The sequence below is a fragment of the Myotis myotis genome, unplaced genomic scaffold, assembly GCF_014108235.1.
Source record: "Myotis myotis isolate mMyoMyo1 unplaced genomic scaffold, mMyoMyo1.p scaffold_m19_p_32, whole genome shotgun sequence".
Classification (NCBI taxonomy): domain Eukaryota; kingdom Metazoa; phylum Chordata; class Mammalia; order Chiroptera; family Vespertilionidae; genus Myotis; species Myotis myotis.
Window position 1 is genome coordinate 1783863 of NW_023416338.1, and position 21502 is coordinate 1805364.

General features: G+C 46.3%; 1 protein-coding gene and 1 pseudogene across 1 annotated transcript; one reads left to right on the forward strand and one right to left on the reverse strand.

Moving 5' to 3' along the window:
* Positions 1 to 535: 535 nt before the first annotated feature.
* On the reverse strand, positions 536 to 1608 carry LOC118652654 (olfactory receptor 10H2-like). Its single transcript, XM_036302691.1, has one exon. The coding sequence runs from the start codon at positions 1526 to 1528 to the stop codon at positions 536 to 538; it is 993 nt and encodes a 330-aa protein (XP_036158584.1). The 5' UTR covers positions 1529 to 1608.
* Positions 1609 to 7105: 5497 nt separating this feature from the next.
* On the forward strand, positions 7106 to 15295 carry LOC118652560 (annotated as a pseudogene).
* The last annotated feature ends 6207 nt before the right edge of the window (positions 15296 to 21502 follow it).

Consider the following 21502-nt stretch of genomic DNA (forward strand, 5'->3'; position numbering starts at 1 on the left):
CATTAGACATCAGGAAATGCAAATGGAAACCACAATAAGTTACTGCTAGAATAGCTACAATAAAAAAGATAAGTTCGTGTTGGTAAGAATGTGGAGAAATTGGAATCCTTTTATACTGCTGGGGGGGATGTAAAATGGTGCAGCCACTTTGGAAAATAGTCTAGCAGTTAGTTTTTCAAATGATTAAACATAGAGTTACCATCGGACTCATTAAGTCCACTGGGGGGCAGGTATATACCCCAAATGGTGATGTGGGCATCCCCTCCTCCATGCCACTCTCAGGCACAGGAAACAGGAATAAGTTGACACACAACTTCTTGACTTCTTAATAAGGTCATTACCCCAGTGAATCGAAGAGGAACGAGGTCAACCAGATTGGGGAGGTGGCGGGGCTAGGGGCAGGATGAGGGGGGAGAGTACATCTTGAGTTTACAGAGAACTTGCTAAAGGTGGAGGTAGGGGGAGTTCACATATAGGAATCATCACTGACGAAGCATAAATATATACATTTTTCAGACAGAAGACTGAAGGGTCTTCACCCACCACATTCCCTGCCGTGAAACCACCCCCTTCGGGAGCTCTGGAGAAGGAGCCTGCTGAGGACGGTCCGCTTCATGGCGCTCTTCAGCTCCTTGTTCCTGAGGCTGAAGATAATGGGGCTGAGGAAGGGTGTGAGGACTGTGTAGGTGACGCCCATCAGGGTGTCTCCTTCCAGAGACTGGGGACCCTTGGACTTGAGGTAGATGACAGAGGCAAAGCCATAGTGCACGACCACCACAGTGAGGTGGGATGCGCACGTGGAGAAGGCCTTGTGCCGGCCCTCAGCCGAGGGGATCCTCAGGATGGTGGCTATGATGGAGGCGTAGGAGAGGAGGATGAGGAGGCAGCAGCCCAGTAGGGCTGTGATGCACACCAGGCCCACGCCCAGGGCCGCCGTGGAGACGTTGCTCCCACAGGCCAACTTCACAAGAGGTGGCACATGGCAGAAGAAATGGTGGACCTCATTGGGCCCACAGAAAGTGAGGTGGAAAATGGCCATTGTCACCACCAGCCCCATGGCCAAGCCACCAGCCCAGGACCAGGCCACCAGGCAGGCGCAGCCACGGGGACTCATGAGCACGTTGTAGCGCAGGGGGTGGCAGATGGCCACGTAGCGGTCATAGCCCATGACCGTGAGCAGGAAGGAGTGGGTGAAGCCAAACGTGAAGGAAAAGTGCATCTGGCTGGCACAGGCCACGAAGGCGATGGAGCGGCGGGCGGAGAGCAGGTCGGCCAGCATGCGCGGGACGATGGCGAAGGTGTAGAGGATCTCGGAGATGGAGAGGGCGCACAGGAAGAGGTACATGGGCGTGTGGAGGCTGCGCTCGCCCCAGATGGTGGTCAGGATGAGCAGGTTCCCCAGCAGCGTGAACAGGTACATCAGCAGGAAGAGCAGGAAGAACATCAGCTGGAGGTGGGGGAAGGGGGAGAAGCCGATGAGGATGAATTCAGACACCGAGGTGTGGTTCAGCCCCAGCACGGCGGTCATACCTGGTGTGGGAGAGACGGGAGAACTCTAGTGAGTTCTACCTGGGAGGGCTTCCCTGAGGGGCTCCTCCACGTCTTCATGTCATGGTCAGCTTATCTGCAGAATAACGTGCACAATAATGGCCTGTGCTTCACAGAGCCACTCGCGGTTTCAGTAAGATCATGCATTTCCAATGCTTGCCACAGGTCATGGCACATAGTAGAAATTCAATAAATAAATAATAATTATTATTATTACTACTACTGTTAAATCCCAGTTAGGAACTCAGGGCCTCTATTCAGCTCCACCTGGATGGAGCTGGTACTGGACAAGGGGTCACTACCCCACGTGCATAGAAGCCAATACGATGGCACTGGCTTTGAGAAAAGGAAGCGCTTTTATTTGTGAGCTCAGCCAGCAAGGAGACAGGAGGCCAGGCTCGAGTCAGTCTACTCGATCCAGGTTGTGGGGCAAGATTTACCGGGTTTCAGCACGAGATCTTCAAGGACAATGGCCCCTTCACCTCTTAAAGGATCCCAGCACTTAGGTTCCAGTCATGTTCTGCTCCTTCGGTTCTGTGGGGTGAGCAGTGGAGGGTTGAAAAGTGTTACTGGTTTGAGCTGGTTCTGCAGTCACAGAGACCCCACTTTAGAAGTTGTCATGGCCCCGGGTCATTTTTCTAAATTGGAACGGAAATTCAAAAAGAAAGCAATTCTTCAGTCTTTTAAAAAATTATTATTATGGGATTTAAAAAAATTCTCCCCCAAGGATATTTTTCAAGAGGGGAAGAGAGAGAGAGAGAGAGAGAGAGAGAGAGAGAGAGAGAGAGAGAGAGAGAGAGAGAGAAACATAGATTGGTTGCTTCCTGTACGTGCCTGGCTGAGGATTGAACATGCAACCTAGGTATGTGCCCTGACTGGGAATGAGCCTGCAGCCTTTTGGTGCACAGGATGACGCTCAAACCAACTGAGGACCCACCCAACCAGTGCAATGGGATATGTTTTTTCAATTATATTTTTAATTACTGTTTATATTCAACATTATTTTGTGTTAGTTTCAGGTGTAGAGCATAGTGGTTAGACAATCATATACTTTACAAAGTGTTCCCCCTGGTATTTCCAGTGCCCACCTGGCACCGTACATAGTTATTATAATAGTAGAGGCCCGATGCACGAAATTTGTGCAAGGGGCTCTGCCTCGCAGCCCTGGCTGCCTTGGCCCTCCCAGCCCCGGCTTCTTCCTTCCTTCTTTGGCTGTGTACCCAGAAGTGCAATCACTGGGTCATAAGGCAGTTCTAGTTTTTCATTTTTTGAGGAACCTCCATACTGTTTTCCATAGTAGTTGCACCATACGGTGAGATCTTTAATATATTTTTTGGATTGGAAAATTCTGGTGCTGGTTGGAGTTTGCCTTTGAAAGGATAAAGCAAATTCTGTGATCACTGTGCTCAAATCTGCCTGAACTGCTGTTGGCAAGGCTTAGTAAGTATCAGGGGCTGGCTTTTTTCTTTTCATACAAAAACTCTACATGTTATCCATATGAGTTAAACATTTTTGAGAAGTTTTTTAAAACAGTGCTTCAACAACACTGGGTTGACTCCTTAGTCTATTTGATCCTTAGTTTTCTCACCCCTTAAAGGAAGTTGGTCATAATAACCCCTACCTGACAGGGTTGTTATGAGGATTACATAAGACAAACACATAAGGGGTCTTACACAGCGCCCGGAATAAACAATGGAAAGTTAAGATTGAGGGCAGGCATACGTAGTCAGAATTGGATTCTCTTAAAATGTAGCAACCACCCTAACTGGTTTGGCTCAGTGGGTAGAGCATCGGCCTGTGGACTGAAGGGTCCCGGGTTTGATTTCGGTCAAGGGCACATGCCTGGGTTGCGGGCCCAACCTCCAGTAGGGGGTGTGCAGAAGTCAGCTGATCAATGATTCTCTGTCATTCTACCTCTCTCTCCCTTCCTCTCTGAAATTAATAAAAAAATAAATAAATAATTTAGCAACCTATGGTTGTATCTCTCTTTTAACTGGTGCATTTAATGCATTTATCTTTTTGGTTATTACTGTTGTTTTGAACTTAATTATGTCATTTTATTTAATACCTGAGCTATGTGTAAATATTTCAATAAAATATCTAATATATACATACACCTCCATATGTATATTTAACATATACAAACACAAAAATATGCACTTGCTCTTATTCACTAAACCAAACACACACACACACACACACACAGACAAAAAACGACAACACAGTAAGAACATGGAATTGTCACCTAAAAGGACCTTGTGTGAGGCATAAAAGAAGTCTAGGTAAATTTCCAAGCGCTAATATTGCAAAGACCCGGGTTACCTGACCACACTGCAAACATTTGGAAACGAGTGTGAAGAGGGTGCCTGAAAGGTCCCATGTACTTGGAGCACAAATATTAGGCTGAACCTTTGACAGTGGCATCGTGACATATGACTCCCTAATCTTTGGGCTAAACAGAAAATTAAGAAATACTAAGAGCTGAATGATAACACTTGAAATGACCAAATGAAATGGATTGTGCCCTGGAATAGGAAAAGGACACCAGTGGGGAAATTCCAGGAAGATCTGTTTGCTGTGTAGTATTATGCCAGTGTTAATTTCCTGGTTCTGATCCTTGCACGGGGGTTCTGTAAGATGCTGGCATTTCAGAAATTTGAATGAGGGGAGCACAAAAATTTCCTGTGTTGTTTTTGCAACTTTTTGTAAGCTTAAAATTAAAGAGAAAAATAATTTAGGAAAACAAGGCATCATCCAAAGTAGCATCAAATCTATCAAGTATGTACAATTAACTTAAATAAGCACACACAAGACCTCCACAGAGAACAATTAAACCTCTAATTAATAGAAAACACAGCAGATAATATAAATAAATGGGTGAAATGGAAAGATAATATCATAAAGGTGTTAATTCTCCCCCAAATTTAATCTCTACATTCAATGTGATATTCTTAAAAAAAAATTCAGTTGGATTTTTTGAGAAAGATAATAAACGTATTCTAAAATTTCTATGAAAAGATAATGATCCATGAATAACTAAGTGAACCTTGACATGGAGAGTGAAAGGCGGTGGGGGAAATTGCCTTCTGAGAATCTGAAAATTCTACAAACGTCTTGGAAATAAAGCAATGTAGGGTTATTGCAACGGAAGACAAGCAGACCAGTGGCTTGGAATGGAGATTTCAGATATGGAGCCATTCACATATGGTTAGGTTCAGACCACAGGTAAATCAGAAAATGAAAAATTGCTCAGGAGATGGTGTAGAGGAGAGTATCTCTCTATGTAGATAAAAACAAATATTGGGCTTTAATTCGTACCCTGTACAAAGAGAGGACCAAGATGGATTAATAACCTAATTGAAAGATAAAAAAAAAAAACATAGCTAATAAAAGGAAGTATAGTGGAATCCTTGTGATCTAAGGACAGGAAATGAGTTCTTTAAAAGAAATAAAAAACACAAATCACAAATAAAAAAGGTTAATTTCACTACATCAAAATTATAAATCATATTAGCATCATGGATGAAGTTCACAGATGACAGAGGGCAAGAAGATATTTGCAACACTGAGTGAGTCCTAGAGGTCTGCTGTCCACCACAGAGCCTGTAGTTAACAATACGATGATGTGCACTTCAAATCATGTTCAGAATATAGACAACAATGCTGTATTACAATCATCAAACTTGATAAGAGACTAGATTTCACTTATTCCCACCACATACAAGAAATGGTAATTATGTGATGTCATAGAGGTGCTATCACTACAATGGCAATCACATTACCATATGTAAATGTATCAAATTAACATGTGCACTTTAAATTTACACGGTTATATGTCAAATCTATTTCAATGAACACAACTTGTTAAGAGGGCAGACATTATGTTCAGTGTCTCACACACAGAAAAGTAAAGAAACACAGGAAACCTGTCAGAGGTGACGGTATGACCTTGATTGTGGTGATGGTGTCACAGGTGTAGGCATATGTCCAAAATCACCAAAATGTATACATTAAATATATGCAGACTTTTGTATCTCAATAAACACTGACAGGAGATTCATATCTGGAGTCTATAAGGAATGCCTGCAAACCAATGAGAAAAAAGGCTGAAATTATAAAGGAAGTGGGAAGGGGTAGGCACAGGCGATGTGCAGGAGAGGAAACGCAATAGGCAAACAGGAAACGAAGACCTGCCCTTGCTCATTAGCAGTTAGAGGAATGCAGTTTAACAGCAGCGTGGCATCCCGTCACCCCTGTTGGAGTAGCAAACATTGGAAAGCTGGATGCTGCGATGTGTTGGCCCAGATGCGAAGATGAGTGAACTTCAGTCCTTCTAGCAGGTACCTGGGGCTCATAGCCAATGAAGGGAGCACTGACCCTAAGCCCCGCAAACACTGCTCCTGTGTCTCCCTCTGAATGAAACACACAGGTCAGCGAGGGGACACGTCAGGAACGTTCATCTCAGCATCGTCTGTGTTGGCAGAGAGTGGGGGACAGTCTGGGAGACCCCACTGTCTGTGGGAGTAGAGAATTAAAATCTGGTGGAGGTGCGCCATGAGCCCTAAACAACATTTAGGGGAAAAAACAAGACTGACATAGCAATATGGATGGTTCCTGCAAACATAGCACTGGGTTAATAATTAGGAAAAAATAGGAGGCCTCCAGCACCCTATAACGCACCACAGTCAGAACACGTCTGTGCAGCAACATACATTTTATAAGATTCACACAAGCAGAAGGACACACAGGGAACAAATTAAAACGCTGCCTGTTGGGGGTGGGGAAAGGAGTGGGACATAATGATAAACGGGAATAAATTGAACAGGATCATTGTGAAAATCATCATTTACTCCAAGTTCCTAAGTTTAAGTCCAAAAAAATGGGAATATATATATTCATACTTATATATATATATCAATGATACATACATATACCAATCATGTATACCATATATATATTTGTTAACAAGTTTTCAAATGCCCTCAGACAAGGTTTACTCCCAATATTACAAAGTCCCCTTCCACTTCCCCCTAGAAGATTGTCCCCTCAGAACCACTGCCAGCCAAGGCTTGGAGGCCCCAGAATCCTATTTGGAAAATGGACAATTTGGCTCGAGTGTCAAGATGGGGTCCCTCATACATGCCTCTCCGTGCCCTGGCCCCAGCCCTGGCTCTGGCCTCAAGCCCTGTCTCCTGGAGCAGTGCCTGCCCATCGTCCTTCCTCTACGCCTCCTCCTGCTACTAGAATCTATTCTGCTCCCTGAGACACACGCAGGTGGTGAGTCATGCAGACCCAGGGTTCAAATCCTGGTCCCTACCGTGTGTGGGACAAGCAGAGAACTGCCCTCACAGGTTCTCTGTGAGAACTGGATACCAAGTGCGCAACAGCGGATGTTCTCAAGACATGCTGCTGGCATTGCCGTCATCTTTCATGGTCATTGCTGGGCTGGTTGCACTCATCCTCCCCCAGCAGGTGACACCTATTGGCGCCATGACAGGCAGGGTTTCAGCCCCAGTTCCAGGCTCTTTCCTCTGACTCTGTGGATGCCCTTTGGCCCATGTCCTTGATCGCTGGGTCAGCCCACCTCCTCCTCTCTTCTGGCTACAAACCAGGTCCAGGGTACCAGATCCTAAATACCCAAATGTTACAAATATACACACGAAAAGGGCTCTCTCCGCTTCCTGTCTCCCTCTGGCGCTTTCCTGTGCCACTCTTCCCAGGACAACCTCCCTGCAGGACTCTCAGGAGGGCTCTCCAAGCCACCTGCACAGTCTGGACTTCGGGGAGGAGAAGGGCCATGCCCTCATCCCAGCTCCGGGCTCCCAGCCAGAGCCCCAATCCAGGGTCCCAGATCCTGTCCCTGTGCTCTTCCTCCTCGAGTGGACACTACTAGACCCACTCAGCTCTCCCTGCTTGTGCCTCTGGCCATAGTCCAAGCCCTGGGCTCACAGAAGCGGACAGAGACAAGCACAGGCTCAGTGCATAGGTTCTGAAACACAGTGATAGTGACGCCCAGGAAACTCTGAGCCAGAAGCAGACCCTTTCCCTGCATGCATCTACCGAGCGCTGCCCAGCCACCTGCAGCTTGTCTGGGCCCGGGAGAAGCCGGGGGGACACAGCAAGGGTACTGTGGTGGGTTGAATTACCCCACCCCCACCCCCCAGTTTAGGTCCTGCACTCACAGAAGTGGACAGGGCTGAGCACTGGCTCAGGTGCACAGGTTTTGGAACCTCAACATGTGACCTTAGCTGGAAGCAGGGTCTTTGCAGATGGAATAACATATGGACAGAGATGAGATCTTACTGGATTAGGGTGAGCCCTTAACCAGCGGTTCTCAACCTGTGGGTCACGAACAATGAAAATACATTCTGCATATCAGATATTTACATTACGATTCATCACAGTAGCAACATTACAATTATGAAGTAGCAATGAAAATAATTTTATGGTTGGGGGCCACCACAACATGAGGAACTGTATTAAAGGGTCGCGGCATTAGGAAGGTTGAGAACCACTGCGGCTTAATCCAATGCCTGGTGTCCTCACAAGAACAGAAGGGGACACAGAGGGAACACCATGGGAAGATGGAGGCAGAGACTGGAGTGATGCAGCCACAAACCAAGGAACGCCAAGGGCCACCAGGAGCTGCAAGAAACAAGGAAGGATCCTCCCCCAGCACCTTCACAGGGAGCATGGCCCTGCCAACACCTGGGTCTTGCACTTCCGGCCTCCAGAACTGTGAGGGAATAAATGTCTGGTGTTTTAAGCCACTGGTTTTGAGCTCATTGCCACAGTAACCAAAGAAACAAATCCAGTCACACACAACTACACAGACACGGACACAGACACAGACACGGACGTGGACACGGACACGGACAGGGACACGGACACACTCAGTGCCTTCAGAAGCACGCATAGGAGGTGCACACATGCATGTGACACACCCAATGTGACCCTTCTGGCTCAAAACTGCCCTCTCCCTCACCCTGGCACAAAGACCACTCCCTGTCTGCGACTGGACCTGGTGAGCATGGCTGCTGTGGGGGACAGGAACCCAGAATGGCTCACCCAACCTGGGGCTAGATGCTGGGGCTGCAGACTCCCCTCTGCACCCTACTCACTCCCCATGTCCATCCCTCAGCCAGGTCCTTACTCTGCTCCTCTGGGCTCTCCTCTCCGTAGTCTGAATGCCTCTCCCTCTCGCTTCCAGCTCCCATAGCCCTGTCACGTGTTCCTGGAAAAGGACCCTGTAAACAGAAGCACTGCTCACCTTGTTCTCTGGGGGACGCCTGCCAGAAGCCTGGCCTGGGAGCAGGGGGGCAGGGAGGGTGGCATCAGTGGGTGGGGAGGGAGTTTTATCTCTGTGGGCGACAGCCCAGGGCTAGGTTCCCACAGGTCTCTCCCAGGAGCCTAGGGGTGTGGGATGTGAGGTCCTCTAAGTTCAAGAAGGATAGCAGGGACCCTGAGAACTCTCCCTTCCTCCCTCCCTCCCTCCCTCCCTCCCTCCGTCCTTCCTTTCCTTCCTTCCTTCCTTCCTTCCCTCTTTTCTTCCTTCCTTCCTTCCTTCTCCTCTTCCTCCTTTCTTCCCTCCCTGCTTCTTTCCTTTCCTCCTTTCATTCTTCCTTCTTCTCTCCTTTTCTCCCCCCCTCCTTCCGTCATCCATCTGTCACATCTTCACTGAGCCCTGGCTAAGGAACTTGTATCTAAGAACCCAAAGAGAACTCTGCCATCGCCTAGCACTAAAGGAGCCCTTCATCTTGGGAGTGGCAGAGCTGGGTACAGACCCCCACCTCCTTATGGTCAGAACTAGGTCACAGGAGAGCCACAGGAGGAAGTGGACCATCTTCCTAGCGGGGAGCTGAAGCCGAGCCTGGGAGGACACGTTCTCCTAGGGCTGTCTTAGAGTCCCCCCTCTCCCTACCTGCTTGGCCTGCTCCCTTCCCATCTTAGCAAATGCCAACCTTCCCATCTTAGTGATGCCAACCTTCCCTCTGCCAGACCATCCCCCCATCTCGGCCAGAATCTCCACCACCCCCACTCCTCTGCACAGCTGTTCCAACACCATCTGAATTCCATCACTTAAGACTCAACTCTGGCCTCTTATGTCACCTTCACCACCCGCACTCTGGTCTGGCTATTACACCTCTATCTCTTGCCTAGATGCCTGTATACCGGTCTTCAACCCTCCAACCCCACCCCTTTCAAGTTCACACTCCGCAGAGCTATTAGAGAAATCGTGAGGGAGATCATGTCCCTCCCCTGCCTAAAACCCTCCAATGGCTTCTCAGTGAGACTAGAATAAAATCTGAACTCCCCATTGAGTGGTGGTCCCAGCCCACATCTGACCTTACTTCCCTTCCTTCATCCCCATGTCTATGATTTCTCCTGGACAGATAAGGATCTCATCACTCTGGGCTTTGTACATATTATTCTCTCTGCCTAGACAGAACCCCTTCCTCAAACCATTAATTTCCACCTGGTTAATTTTTGTTCTTCCTTTCTTAAAAAAAATAATATATTTTTATTGATTTCAGAGGGTAAGGAAGAGGGAGAGAGAGATAGAAACATCAATGATGAGAATCATTGATTGGCTGCCTCCTCACACACACACACACACACACACACACACACACACACACACAGTCACATGTTCTTCTAACAGGAGATGAGTTCCAGGTCTACCCATCACTGGTGATTTTTTTCTTTGTGTAAGTATTTCTACCAGGTCAGCCCCTGCATCTCAGCTTTCTCAACTTTGAATATGTTCAAAGTTTATATTCATGTATCTTTGTTGTAACGTAGAGGCCACTGTCACAGAGGATTTTTAGCACATCTGTCGAGCTTGCAGGGTCTACAGCAAGCTGAAGAATCTTGGTGTCCTCAATTCCTGTCCTGCTACAGTTCATTGAGCGCAGACAGCATGCCAGGCCCTGTGGTGGGCACCCTGACAACGCCACCATGATGCCATTATTTATCCTCACCACAAACACCAAAGGACTGCCCGCCAAGGAGCACATCTTGCAGCCCCGCCATCGGGGATTCCTTCCTTTGCTGGTGGAGTCCCAAGGATACTCAACATTCCTCACGAGCCATCTCAACTTCCTTTAATCTCCTCAACAAAAAGAATCGCCTAGGGACCTGGCTTGAAACAAATTTTGTTAACAAAGCCAACAGAATGCTGAGTAACAGGATGCCATTTCATGTGCCAATGAACGTATTTGTGTTCTAGGGCTGCCGTGACAAATCATAACAATTTACTGGCTTAAAACAACACACGTTTATTCTATTTGAGAAGGCCGTGAGTCCGAAACTGTCTCGCTAAGCTTGCATCCAGGTCCACAGGGCTGCTTCCTCCTGGAGGACCTAGGAAAGCATCTGTCTCCTGCGTCTTCCAGCTTCTAGCGCAGTGGCTCCCACCCTTTTCTGCCCGCCCTCTACCTGAGCATCTCTGAAATCCTGATGCCCCCCCGGGGACATATAATTCTTATTATTTAAAAAGTGAACTCCTATTCACGTGGAGGAAGCCTAAAAGGCTTGATCTAAACAAGCTTCCAGAGAATATGGCATCTATGAAAGAGAAAAAGAAAAGAACAAAAGGACAGCTGAAGTACTGAGGAAGAAATCACTAAGAAATTGTTAAAAAAAACACACATACAAAATAATAATATGAAGTGATATGAAAAAAACAGCAAATAAAGTTTCAAAACATATAATAGAGACCTGAAATGCATAAGTATGTCACAATAGCTATTTATATACTGTATATGAAGCCCCTAAAACCATAAGAAATGCAAAAAAAATCATTGTTAATAAATCATTCTCGAATTGCCCCTCTTAAAAATTAAATTGCCCCCCTGTAAGGCGTGTGCCCACGCTGGGAACCACTGTTCTAGAGGCAGCCTGCACCCTTTGGCTCATGGTCCCTCTCTCGAATCACTCTAATTCCTTCCTTCCGTTGTTGTATCTCCTTCTGTCTCTGTCTCCTGCTTCCCTTTTATAAAGACCGTTGTGGTTATATCGGGCTCATCTGGATGATTCAGGATACTCCCCCGTCTTAAGACCCTTAACTGGATCCCATCTGCAATGTCTGTCTTGCCAGTTAAGGAAATATATTCACAGGCTCTGAACATGGACATCATTTAAGGGGTGGAAATTATTAATCACAATAATGAGTAAAATAATGAAATCAAACCCCAAACTGCTGTAGCCTGTTTGCCAGATGTACCAAGTTTCTCATTGATTCCCCTGGAATCAGTGTTTCTTTCTGGCTACATGTACCTAAGGCTGCACCTGCACCCTCTCCCTTAACTGTGTCTATTCCTTCTCATGGGAGCCTTCCCTCCTGATCAAGACCAAACCTCCCTCTGTAGGAACCTGAGAGAGAGATTCTTTTTTTTTTTTTAAATATATATTTTATTGATTTATTACAGAGAGGAAGGGAGAGGGATAGAGAGTCAGAAACATCGATGAAAGAGAAACATCGATCAGCTGCCTCCTGCACACCTCCTACTGGGGATGTGCCCGCAACCAAGGTACATGCCCCTGACCAGAATCGAACCCAGGACCTTTCAGTCTGCAGGCCGACGCTCTATCCACTGAGCCAAACCGGTTTCGGCGTGAGAGAGAGAGAGAGATTTCTGATCACCGACTCCAGCCTATTCCAGATTGTAATCGATTCCTGCTTCACCAATTCATAACTGTGCAGCCTTGGACAAGTAGCTTCATCTATCAGCTCATTTTCCTCATCTCAGAAATGTTGACTGTGAGAGATGTGGGTGATGTCTCAATGTGGATAACTAATTTATTGTGCGACTTAGTGGAGCTAACGCATATGAAATCCTTACTGCAGTATTTGGCAAACTGCAGGCACTCCTAGGTGACAGCCGTTCTTAGGTTTATTATTACAAAACATCTTCCGCTTCCAACTTAAATATCTGGGCTCACCTTTGAGTTAACAATTTACATCCCGCAGTGGGCCCCTTCCTGGATCCTCAGTCCTATGGTATTCCCAAACACCAGCAGGGAATCAGACAGACCTAGAGTTCCACGTATCTCGCTTCATTCCCAGGCTGCCTGACCTCCACCACATTTTCTCATCTGCGTACGGAGGGCACCCATTTGTACCGTCTTGAGTTAGCACTCTGCCATTGAACACATCGCCCAAAGATGCCACTTAAACACAGGAATGAGGATGCATGTCTTGCTAAAAGTATATGGGAAAAAGGGAAAAGGATTTCCGTGAGAGGGCAGATAGCAACACCCTTTTAACATGCTGTATCTTCTTACCCAGGCCCTGATCCCTCTTCCCTTTCTCTCCTTTCTTCCTTTTCCTCTCAGCCTCTCTTCCCCTTTCCCTCCCACCTGCATCCTCCTTTCTTTTCTCCTTCCTCATGTGCAAATTGTCCTGTTACCACCCTTTTTTTCTTTATTCCTCCCTTTCCCAGATTTTGCCCCATAATCTTTTTTATCCAATTGAACATTCAGATCCATTTAAAGGACTCCATTCCCACTAGCACCCAACTCTCCACTTCATATTCCAACATTCTCCACTCAACTCAGCTCAACATAGAAACCCTCCCTTAGAGCCTATCCCTCCCAAAGGACGTGAAGAACTGTGCATATAGGGTGTCCGGGAAAAATGTATACACACACTTTGAATACTTATAATTATATAGAATTTAATGTTTATTTTAAAAAAACATTTCATTTTCAAAATTGAGCTATCAGCTGTTAAAGTGTGTATACATTTTAGGGGGGGACACCCAGTAGTAACCCATATTCTTGGAGAGAGTTTATTTTCTTTTGTACATTCGTTATAATTAAAAATATAATAATTATAACAGTGATTGATACACAGAGAATGTCCAGTGCTTGGTGGTATTTATTATTTATGTTTCTTTTTTATTTTTATATTTGAAAGGGAAGGGAAAGTCTTCCCTTGCTTGTCTGTTCAAGAAGATGTGTGTGCATTCGTGCCCAGAGACATCGATGTGATGCTCCCCACCTGCCCACAGATAGGTAACACAATCTAAGGCACAGATGATGAAATGAGTTCATTACACAGGGTCATAAACCAGAGGCCATAATTACTTGAGACTAAGCAAGAAGGGGCTTAAAGAATTTGGGGTAGCCCCTGTTGGTGTGGCTTAGTTGGTTGAGCATTAACCCAGTCAGGGCACATGCCTAGGTTGTGGGCTCGATTCCTAGTAGGGGGCAGCCATTCAATGATTCTCTCTTATCATTGATGCTTCTGTCTCTTCTTCTCCCTCCCTATATGAAATCAATACAAAAATATATTTTAAATAAACGTAGTTTCTAGCCCTGGCCAGTGTGGCTCAGTTGGTTGAGCACTGGCCCATGCACCGGAGGTCACTGGTTTGATTCTGGGTCAGGGCACAGGCCCCGGCTGCAGGCTCAATGCTCAGTAGGGAGCATGCAGAAGACAGCAAATTGATGTTTACCTCTCTCTCTCTCTTTCTCTGTCTCTCCCTCTCTCTCTCCTCCCTCTCTCTCTCAAATCAATAAAAACATGGTGGTGTTTTTTTTAAAAAACACATAGGCTCTAACATAGATTAAATGGCAGTTAAGAGCTCTATATATCACAGACCCCAAGTTTGTGGAGTGGACCCTGCAGCTGGCGGGCACCCAGCCCTTGGAGGTGCTGGAGGCCTTGCAGCGCAGCCTGTTGCTGCAGCGGCCACAGACCCGGGCTGACTGTGTGAGCTGGCACACCTGGTACTCTAATAACATCCGGCAGCTGCTACACAACCTCCCTGCTGACCAGCTCACAAGCTCAGGAGCTCCCTTCTGGTCTGGACCCAAACAATGTCCACATCCGCTCACATTTGATGTCAACAGTCCCCTGCATCTGGACGACATGATGGTGGGCGCTAACCTGTTTGCCCAGACCTCTGGGCTGGCAGGCTCTCAGGACCGAGCTGCTGTGGCCACACTCTTATAGTCTGTTCAGGTCCCCGAGTTCACCCCCAAGTCTGGTGTCAAGATACACATCTCGGACCAGGAGCTGCAGAGCGCCAGTGCCTCTGTTGATGAAAGCTGTCTAGAGGAGCTCAAGGCCACACGGCCTTGTCCAGAGAAGCTTCCTGGGTTTAAGATGTTCTTCATTGACTTTGAGAAGGATGATGCCACCAACTTCCATATTGATTTCATTGTGGTCACATCCAACCTCCAGGCAGAGAACTATGACACTCCTGCTGTAGACCAGCCAAAAGCAAGCTGATTGCAGAGAAAATCATCCCAGCCATCGCCACACCCACAGCAGCTATGGTTGGCCTTGTGTGCCTGGAGCTATACAAGGCGGTTCGGGGGCACCAAAGACTTGACCCCTACAAGAATGGTTTCCGCAACTTGGCGCTGCCTTTCTTCACCTTCTCTGAACCCCTCCCCGCACCCTGTCACCAGTACTATACCTGGGAATGGAGGTTGTGGGATCGCTTTGAGGTACAGAGGCTGCAGCCTAATGGTGTGGAGATGACTCTCAAACAGTTCCTTGATTACTTCAAGACAGAGCATAAACTGGAGATCACCAGGCTGTCCCAGGGTGTGTCTCTGCTCTGCTCCTTCTTCATGCCAGCCGCCAAGCTCAAGGAATGGTTGGATCAAGCAATGACAGAGATCTTATGCCGTGTGTTGAAGCGAAAGCTGGGCCATCGTGTTCGGACACTGGTGCTTGACGAGAGCGGGTGAGGAAGTCAAGGTCCCCTACATCCGATACACCGTTCACTGACCCCAAGCCCACCTTCTTCAGAGCCCTTCCCACCCAGGGTTCCCATCCGACTTGTAGCAGTGGCCCAGCTAGCCAAGCTGATATTCCCTCCTCATCCCCCTACCTGACCCCTCTTGCCACTGCTTCCTACCTTTTTCAGAACATTGAATCCTAATAAACAGTTATTAACTTGGGGGGATGGAGGAAAAAGCTCTATAAAATTGAAAAATGTGCTTAAATTTTCCTGCTCTCATAATCTTCATCAGTAAAATGGATTAAATTATAATACTTCTTTGCTTGCTAGCTTTTATTAACATTGACAAATACAGAAAAGATCCAGGTTGTAACAGTTAAAGACATCAATGATCAAGGGTATAGTCTCTTGACTAGTGTGCCTGTTCTAGAAAACGCATATAGTTGAATCTTGGGGGTTATTTTTTATTTCAACTCTGAGAGTCTTTATCTTTTCATTGATGTTTTAAAACCCATTCACGTTTATCCAATACTGTTTTAACTGTACTCATTTCTGCCATCTTACTCCATATTTTGAATTTACTATGATAAAGGTACTAAACGTTTGAAAAGAATTGGGTGTCTGGTCAAGATGGCAGCGCAGGTAAATGTGATACTTGCCTCCTCCCACATCAAAATGATAACTAAACTACAAAACAACCATCATTCAGAATTGCCTGAAATTTGGTTGAGTGGAAGTCCTACAACTAAGGATATAAAGAAAAAAACCACATCAAGACTGATAGGAGGGGTGGAGATGCAGAACAGGCAGGTCCCACACCCACATGTGGCAGATGAAGATCAGCTGTGCAGGTCTCCCCTGAGAAGTGAGGGATCTCAGCTCCATAGCCGGCCCCCCAGCCCAGGTTCCAGTGCCAGGAAGAGAAGTCCCCATAACTTCTAGTTGTAAAAACCAGTGGGGATTGAGGCTGAGTGAGAAGGAGGTTTGCTGGAGTCCCAGGAAGTTCCTCTTAAAGGGCCTATGCTCAGACTCACTCCCTCTGAGCTCCAGCATTGGGGTAGCAGCTCAAAAGTCACCAGAGACATTTGCAGAGTCTGGTATCAGGGAAAGATCTGGGGGGACAACTTTATCCCACACAGAAGTGCTGACAGAAGCACTTGCTCCTTTTCTGGGGCCCCCTCCCACAGAGCCAGTAGGCAGGTGCCATATTTGAGACTTGATCCATTGGGCTCACACTCTTTGCCCTGGTGATTCCCTGAGGCCCGCCCCACCCAACTTTCAAGCCTACCCAAGTTATTTCCAGTAGCTTTTCCATACAAATGGCCTGTCTTGGCTCATGCTTCAGATTTTCCTAAAATCCCTCAAACAAGCAGCATCTGGTCTAAGCAAGCCTCACCTCTCACTAAGTGGCCCCCAGCCTGGCACTAGCAGCAGATGGCTTGGTTTATAGCTTGGCCTCACATGGGCAACTCCAAGCCCAGCACAAGTAGTAGCCATCTGCAGATTTCTTTGTAGCTCATGCCAGGAGGCCCCAGGCAGAACACAGGCTGCACTTCCCTAAGGCTCCAGAGCCAGCACACCCAGTGAAGAGCTTTATATCATGTCAAAGCACCACCACCTCCTCAAGTGACACACTCAAGGGGCAAACTCAGCGGGCACCAGAGCCCCACTGAGGTAAGTCCTGCTCTGTGGGGTGGGCCCCTGCACAGCTGATGCTTCATAGTGGTCAGAGGTCAGTGGCCACAGCCAGTCCCTTTTGCTAATCGGCTTGGAGGCAAGTCTCTCCCATTGACATGCCAATAGCAATCAAGGCTCTTGTAGTTGCACAGGGGGTGCACCTTGAGTGCCCAGCTTGGGTGATCAGAGAGGCTGTGCCACAGGACCCTCCAGAGTACCTACTGCAAAAGACCACTCTACCAAGCCTCCAAATTGTAGCAGTTCTACTTAATACACAGAAGCAAACACAGGGAGGCTGCCAAGATGAGGAGACAAAGAAACATGTCCCAAATGAAAGAACATAACAAAACTCCAGAAAAAGAACTAAACAAGATGGAAACAAGCAATCTGCTAGATGCAGATTTCAGAACACTGGTTATAAAGATGCTCAATGAACGTAGGGGAAGAGTAGATGTGAGAACTTCAACAGAGAGATAGAAAACATAAAAGCAGAACTAGAAAACATAAAAAGGAACCAATCAGAAATGAAGAATACATTAATTGAATTGAAGAATATATTACAGGGAATCAACAGTGGAGTAGATGAAGCAGAAGATCAAATAAAAAAATTGGGAAGAGCCGTAGCCAGTTTTGCTCAGTGGATAGAGAGTTGGCCTGTGGACTGAAGGGTCCCAAGTTCGATTCCAGCCAAGGGCACATACCTGGGTTTCAGGCTCAATCCCCAGTGGGGGGGGTGCAGGAGGCAGCCGACCAATGATTCTCTCTCATCATTGATGTTTCTATCTCTCTCTCCCTCTTCCTTCCTCTCTGAAATCAATAAAGAAATATATTTTTTTAAATATTGGGAAGATAAGGAAACAGAAAATATCCAATCAGAACAGCAAAAAGAAAAAAGAATCCAAATAAATAAGGATAGTGTAAGGAGCCTCTGGGATCACTTCAAGCATTCCAACATTCACATCATGAGGGTGCCAGAAACGAGAGCGAGAGCAAGAATTTGAAAACCTATTTGAAAAATAATGACAGAAAACTTCCCTAACTTGGTGAAAGAAATAGACATACAAATCCAGGAAGCACAGAGATTTCCAAACAAGATGAACCCAAAGAGTCCTGGCCTGTGTTGATCGGTGATTAGAGTGTCAGCCCATGCACCAAAGGGTCACAGTTTTGATTCCCAGTCAAAGGCACATCCTGGGTTGCAGTTTGATCCCTGGCCCTAGTTGGGGCGTGTGCAGGAGGCAACCAATCATTGTGTCTCTCTCACATTGATGTTTTTCTCTTTTTCCTCTCTCTCTCTCTCTCTCTCTCTCTCTCTCTCTCTCTCTCTCTCTTTCTTCCTCTCTTTCTCTCTCTCCCTCCTACCCCTCTCTACCACTCTCTCTGAAAAGCAATGAAAAAATATCATCAGGTGAGGATTAACAAAAATAAATAAATTAAAAGATGGACCCAAAGAGGACCACACACAAGACATAATTAAAATGCCAAAAGTTAAAGACAAAGAGAGAATCTTAAAAGCAGCAAAAAAAAAAAGCAGTTAGTTATCTACAAGGGAGCTCCTATAAGACTGTCAGATGACTTCTCAACAGAAACTTTGCAGAAGAGATTGGCAAGAAATATTTAAAGTGATGAATAGCAAGGACCTACAACCAAGATTACTCTACCCAGCAAAATTATCATTTAGAATGGAAGGACAGATAAAGAGCTTCCCAGACAAGAAAAAGCTAAAGGAGTTCATCACCACCAAATCAGTATTACATGGAGTGCCAAAGGGTCTTCTTTAAGAAGAAGAAGAAGAAAAAGATAAAAATATGAACAAAAAAATTCAATAAATACATATCTATCAACAATTGAATCTAAGAAAACAAAATGAACAATCAGTACAGAAACAGGCTCATAGATACAGGGAACATTTTAACAGTTTCCAGATGGGAGGATGAGTGAAAAAGGAGAAGGGATTAAGAAATACAAATTGGTTGTTACAGAATAGTCATGGGGATGTTAAGTACAGCATAGGGAATATAGTCAATAATATTGTAATAACTACGTATGGTGTCAGATGGGTAAGAGATTTATTAGGAATGTCACTTAGTAAGTTATGTAATGTCTAATCACTGGGATGCACACCTGAAACTAATATATAATATATGTCAACTGTAATTAAAAAATTAAAATAAATAAATAAACAAAAGAAAATAATTGGATTGACAAATATTTGCCAGACACATATGTATCAAAGGAAAGCTAAGGCAACAATCTTGAAAACAAACAAAATATAATTTAAGGAAATACTAATCATAATGTCTCTATTACCATAAGCCACTAAAAAGAAACAGGGTTCCTGGGAAAATGGTTGAGTCATGAAAGCCAGCCTAGGACGTCTCTGCCACTGCGAAATGAAACTTTTACTGGGTAATGGTTAATATTAAAAGGATGGAGGAACGAGAATACAGCGTGTTCATTGGTCAAAGCTGATCATCGAAATGAATGATCATTGCAAGGAGGAATAAGCTAAATGATGCCATGAGAAAGCAGTCAGAAGGTAGGACATCCCACAGAACAATTGGTCTGGTCTCAATAACAGGGTCATGAAAAGAATGGAGATAAATTCAAGGGACATAACAACTAGGTGCAATATAGGGCACTAGATTGGGTGCTGATTTAGAAAAACCAGCTATAAAATACATGTAAGACAACAGGGAAAACTTTGATTATGGTATGACTAATTATGGTAGTTATCTATCCTATATAATAAAAGGCTAATATGCAAATAGACCGAACAGTGGAACTGGAACAACTGAACAACCAGTCGCTGTGATGTGCACTGACCACCAGGGGGCGTGTGCAGAACATGGTGGCCATCAGCCACGGTGGGATGGTGGAGCAAGTGAGTGGGGGCACCAGACCAAGGCGGGGCACCAGTCGCTGTCATTGGGGAGAGCCTCTAGTGCAGCGGTTCTCAACCTGTGGGTCACAACCCCTTTGGGGGTCAAACGACCCTTTCACAGGGGTCACCTAAGACCATCGGAAAACACATATATAATTACATATTGTTTTGTGATTAATCACTATGTTTTAATTATGTTCAATTTTTAACAATGAAATTGGGGGTCACCACAACATGAGGAACTGTATTAAAGGGTCGCAGCATTAGGAAGGTTGAGAATCACTGCTCTAGTGGTTACTGAAAATTCTTTGCTCCCATGTGCTGCAGTCCCACCCGGCGCTCACACCTGCTGCCAGCACCAGCCCTGCTCACACCTGCTGCCGGTGCCGGAGCCACCACTTGCACCCACTGCCAGTGCTGGCCCAGCTCGCACCTGCAGCCGGTGCCCAGTGCTGGTCTGGATGGCTCAGCACCATCAGTGAGTGTGAGCAGCGGCTCCAGCCCTGATCACCCCTGAGGGCTTCTCCACCTCCCCCTGCTCCTGAGGGGCAATCAGGACAGCAGCTGCCGCTCACACCTGCTGCTGGCGCCAGCCCCAATTGCTCCGCACCATAGTGGGTGTGAGCAGGGCCAGTGCCATCAGCACATGGGAGCAGTGGCGGCAGGAGCGGGACTGCTGGCAGACACGGGACCAGGGGACCATGGTGGGAGGGGCTGGGAGGGGACACAGAGAATAAGCTGAGACCCGCCCCTGTGCCCACTGCATCTCACGGCCCACAGTTCCTTTCAAGGTGCACGAATTTGTGCACTGGGCGCTCTCTCTCTCTCTCTCTCTCTCTCTCTCTCTCTATATATATATATATATATATATATATATATATATATATATACGCCTAAGCGACCAGAATGACCAGTTGCTATGATGTGCACTGACTACCGGGGGCAGATGCTCAATGCAGGAGCTGCCCCTGGTGGTCAGTGCGCTCCCACAGGGGGAGCACTGCTCAGCCAGAAGCCGGCCCATGGCTGGCAAGCACAGCTGCCACAGTGGGAGCCTCTCCCAACTCCACAGCAGCACTATGGAGTGGCGGCAGCAGGCCAGGATGAGAGCGAGCAGTGCAGCGCCAGGCCCTGATTTGCACACTGTTACATCCCCCAAGGGGTCCTGGATATTTTTAAATTAATAAAAATAGTAAGACAAATATAAGTTAAAATTTGAAACAGCGAAATAAATACATTCTTAGAAAAATCTAAACTTCCAAACTGGTACAAGAAAAAATAGGAACCCTGTATACTCTTAAGTTTTAAAGAAAATGACATGATTAGTCAAACACCATCCCTCCCTAATATCTTTGGCCCCAGTGGATTTACAAGTAAGCTCTCTTAAACTTTTTCGTTGTGATGGTGGTTAATCCTCACCTGAAGATACTTTTTGTCCCATTGATTTTTAGAGAGAGTGGAAGGGAGAGAGGAAGAAAGAGAGAGGGAAAGAGAGAAACATCAATGTGAAAGAGACTCATCAATTGGTTGCTTCCCATAAGCGCAAGTACCCCAACCAGGGCGGGAATTGAACCTACAACCCAGGCACATGCCCTTGGTTGGGAATTGAACCCTCGATCCTTCGGTGCATGGGCCGACACACTAACCACTGAGAACACTGGCCAGGAAAGCTCTCCTAAACTCTTAAAGAACA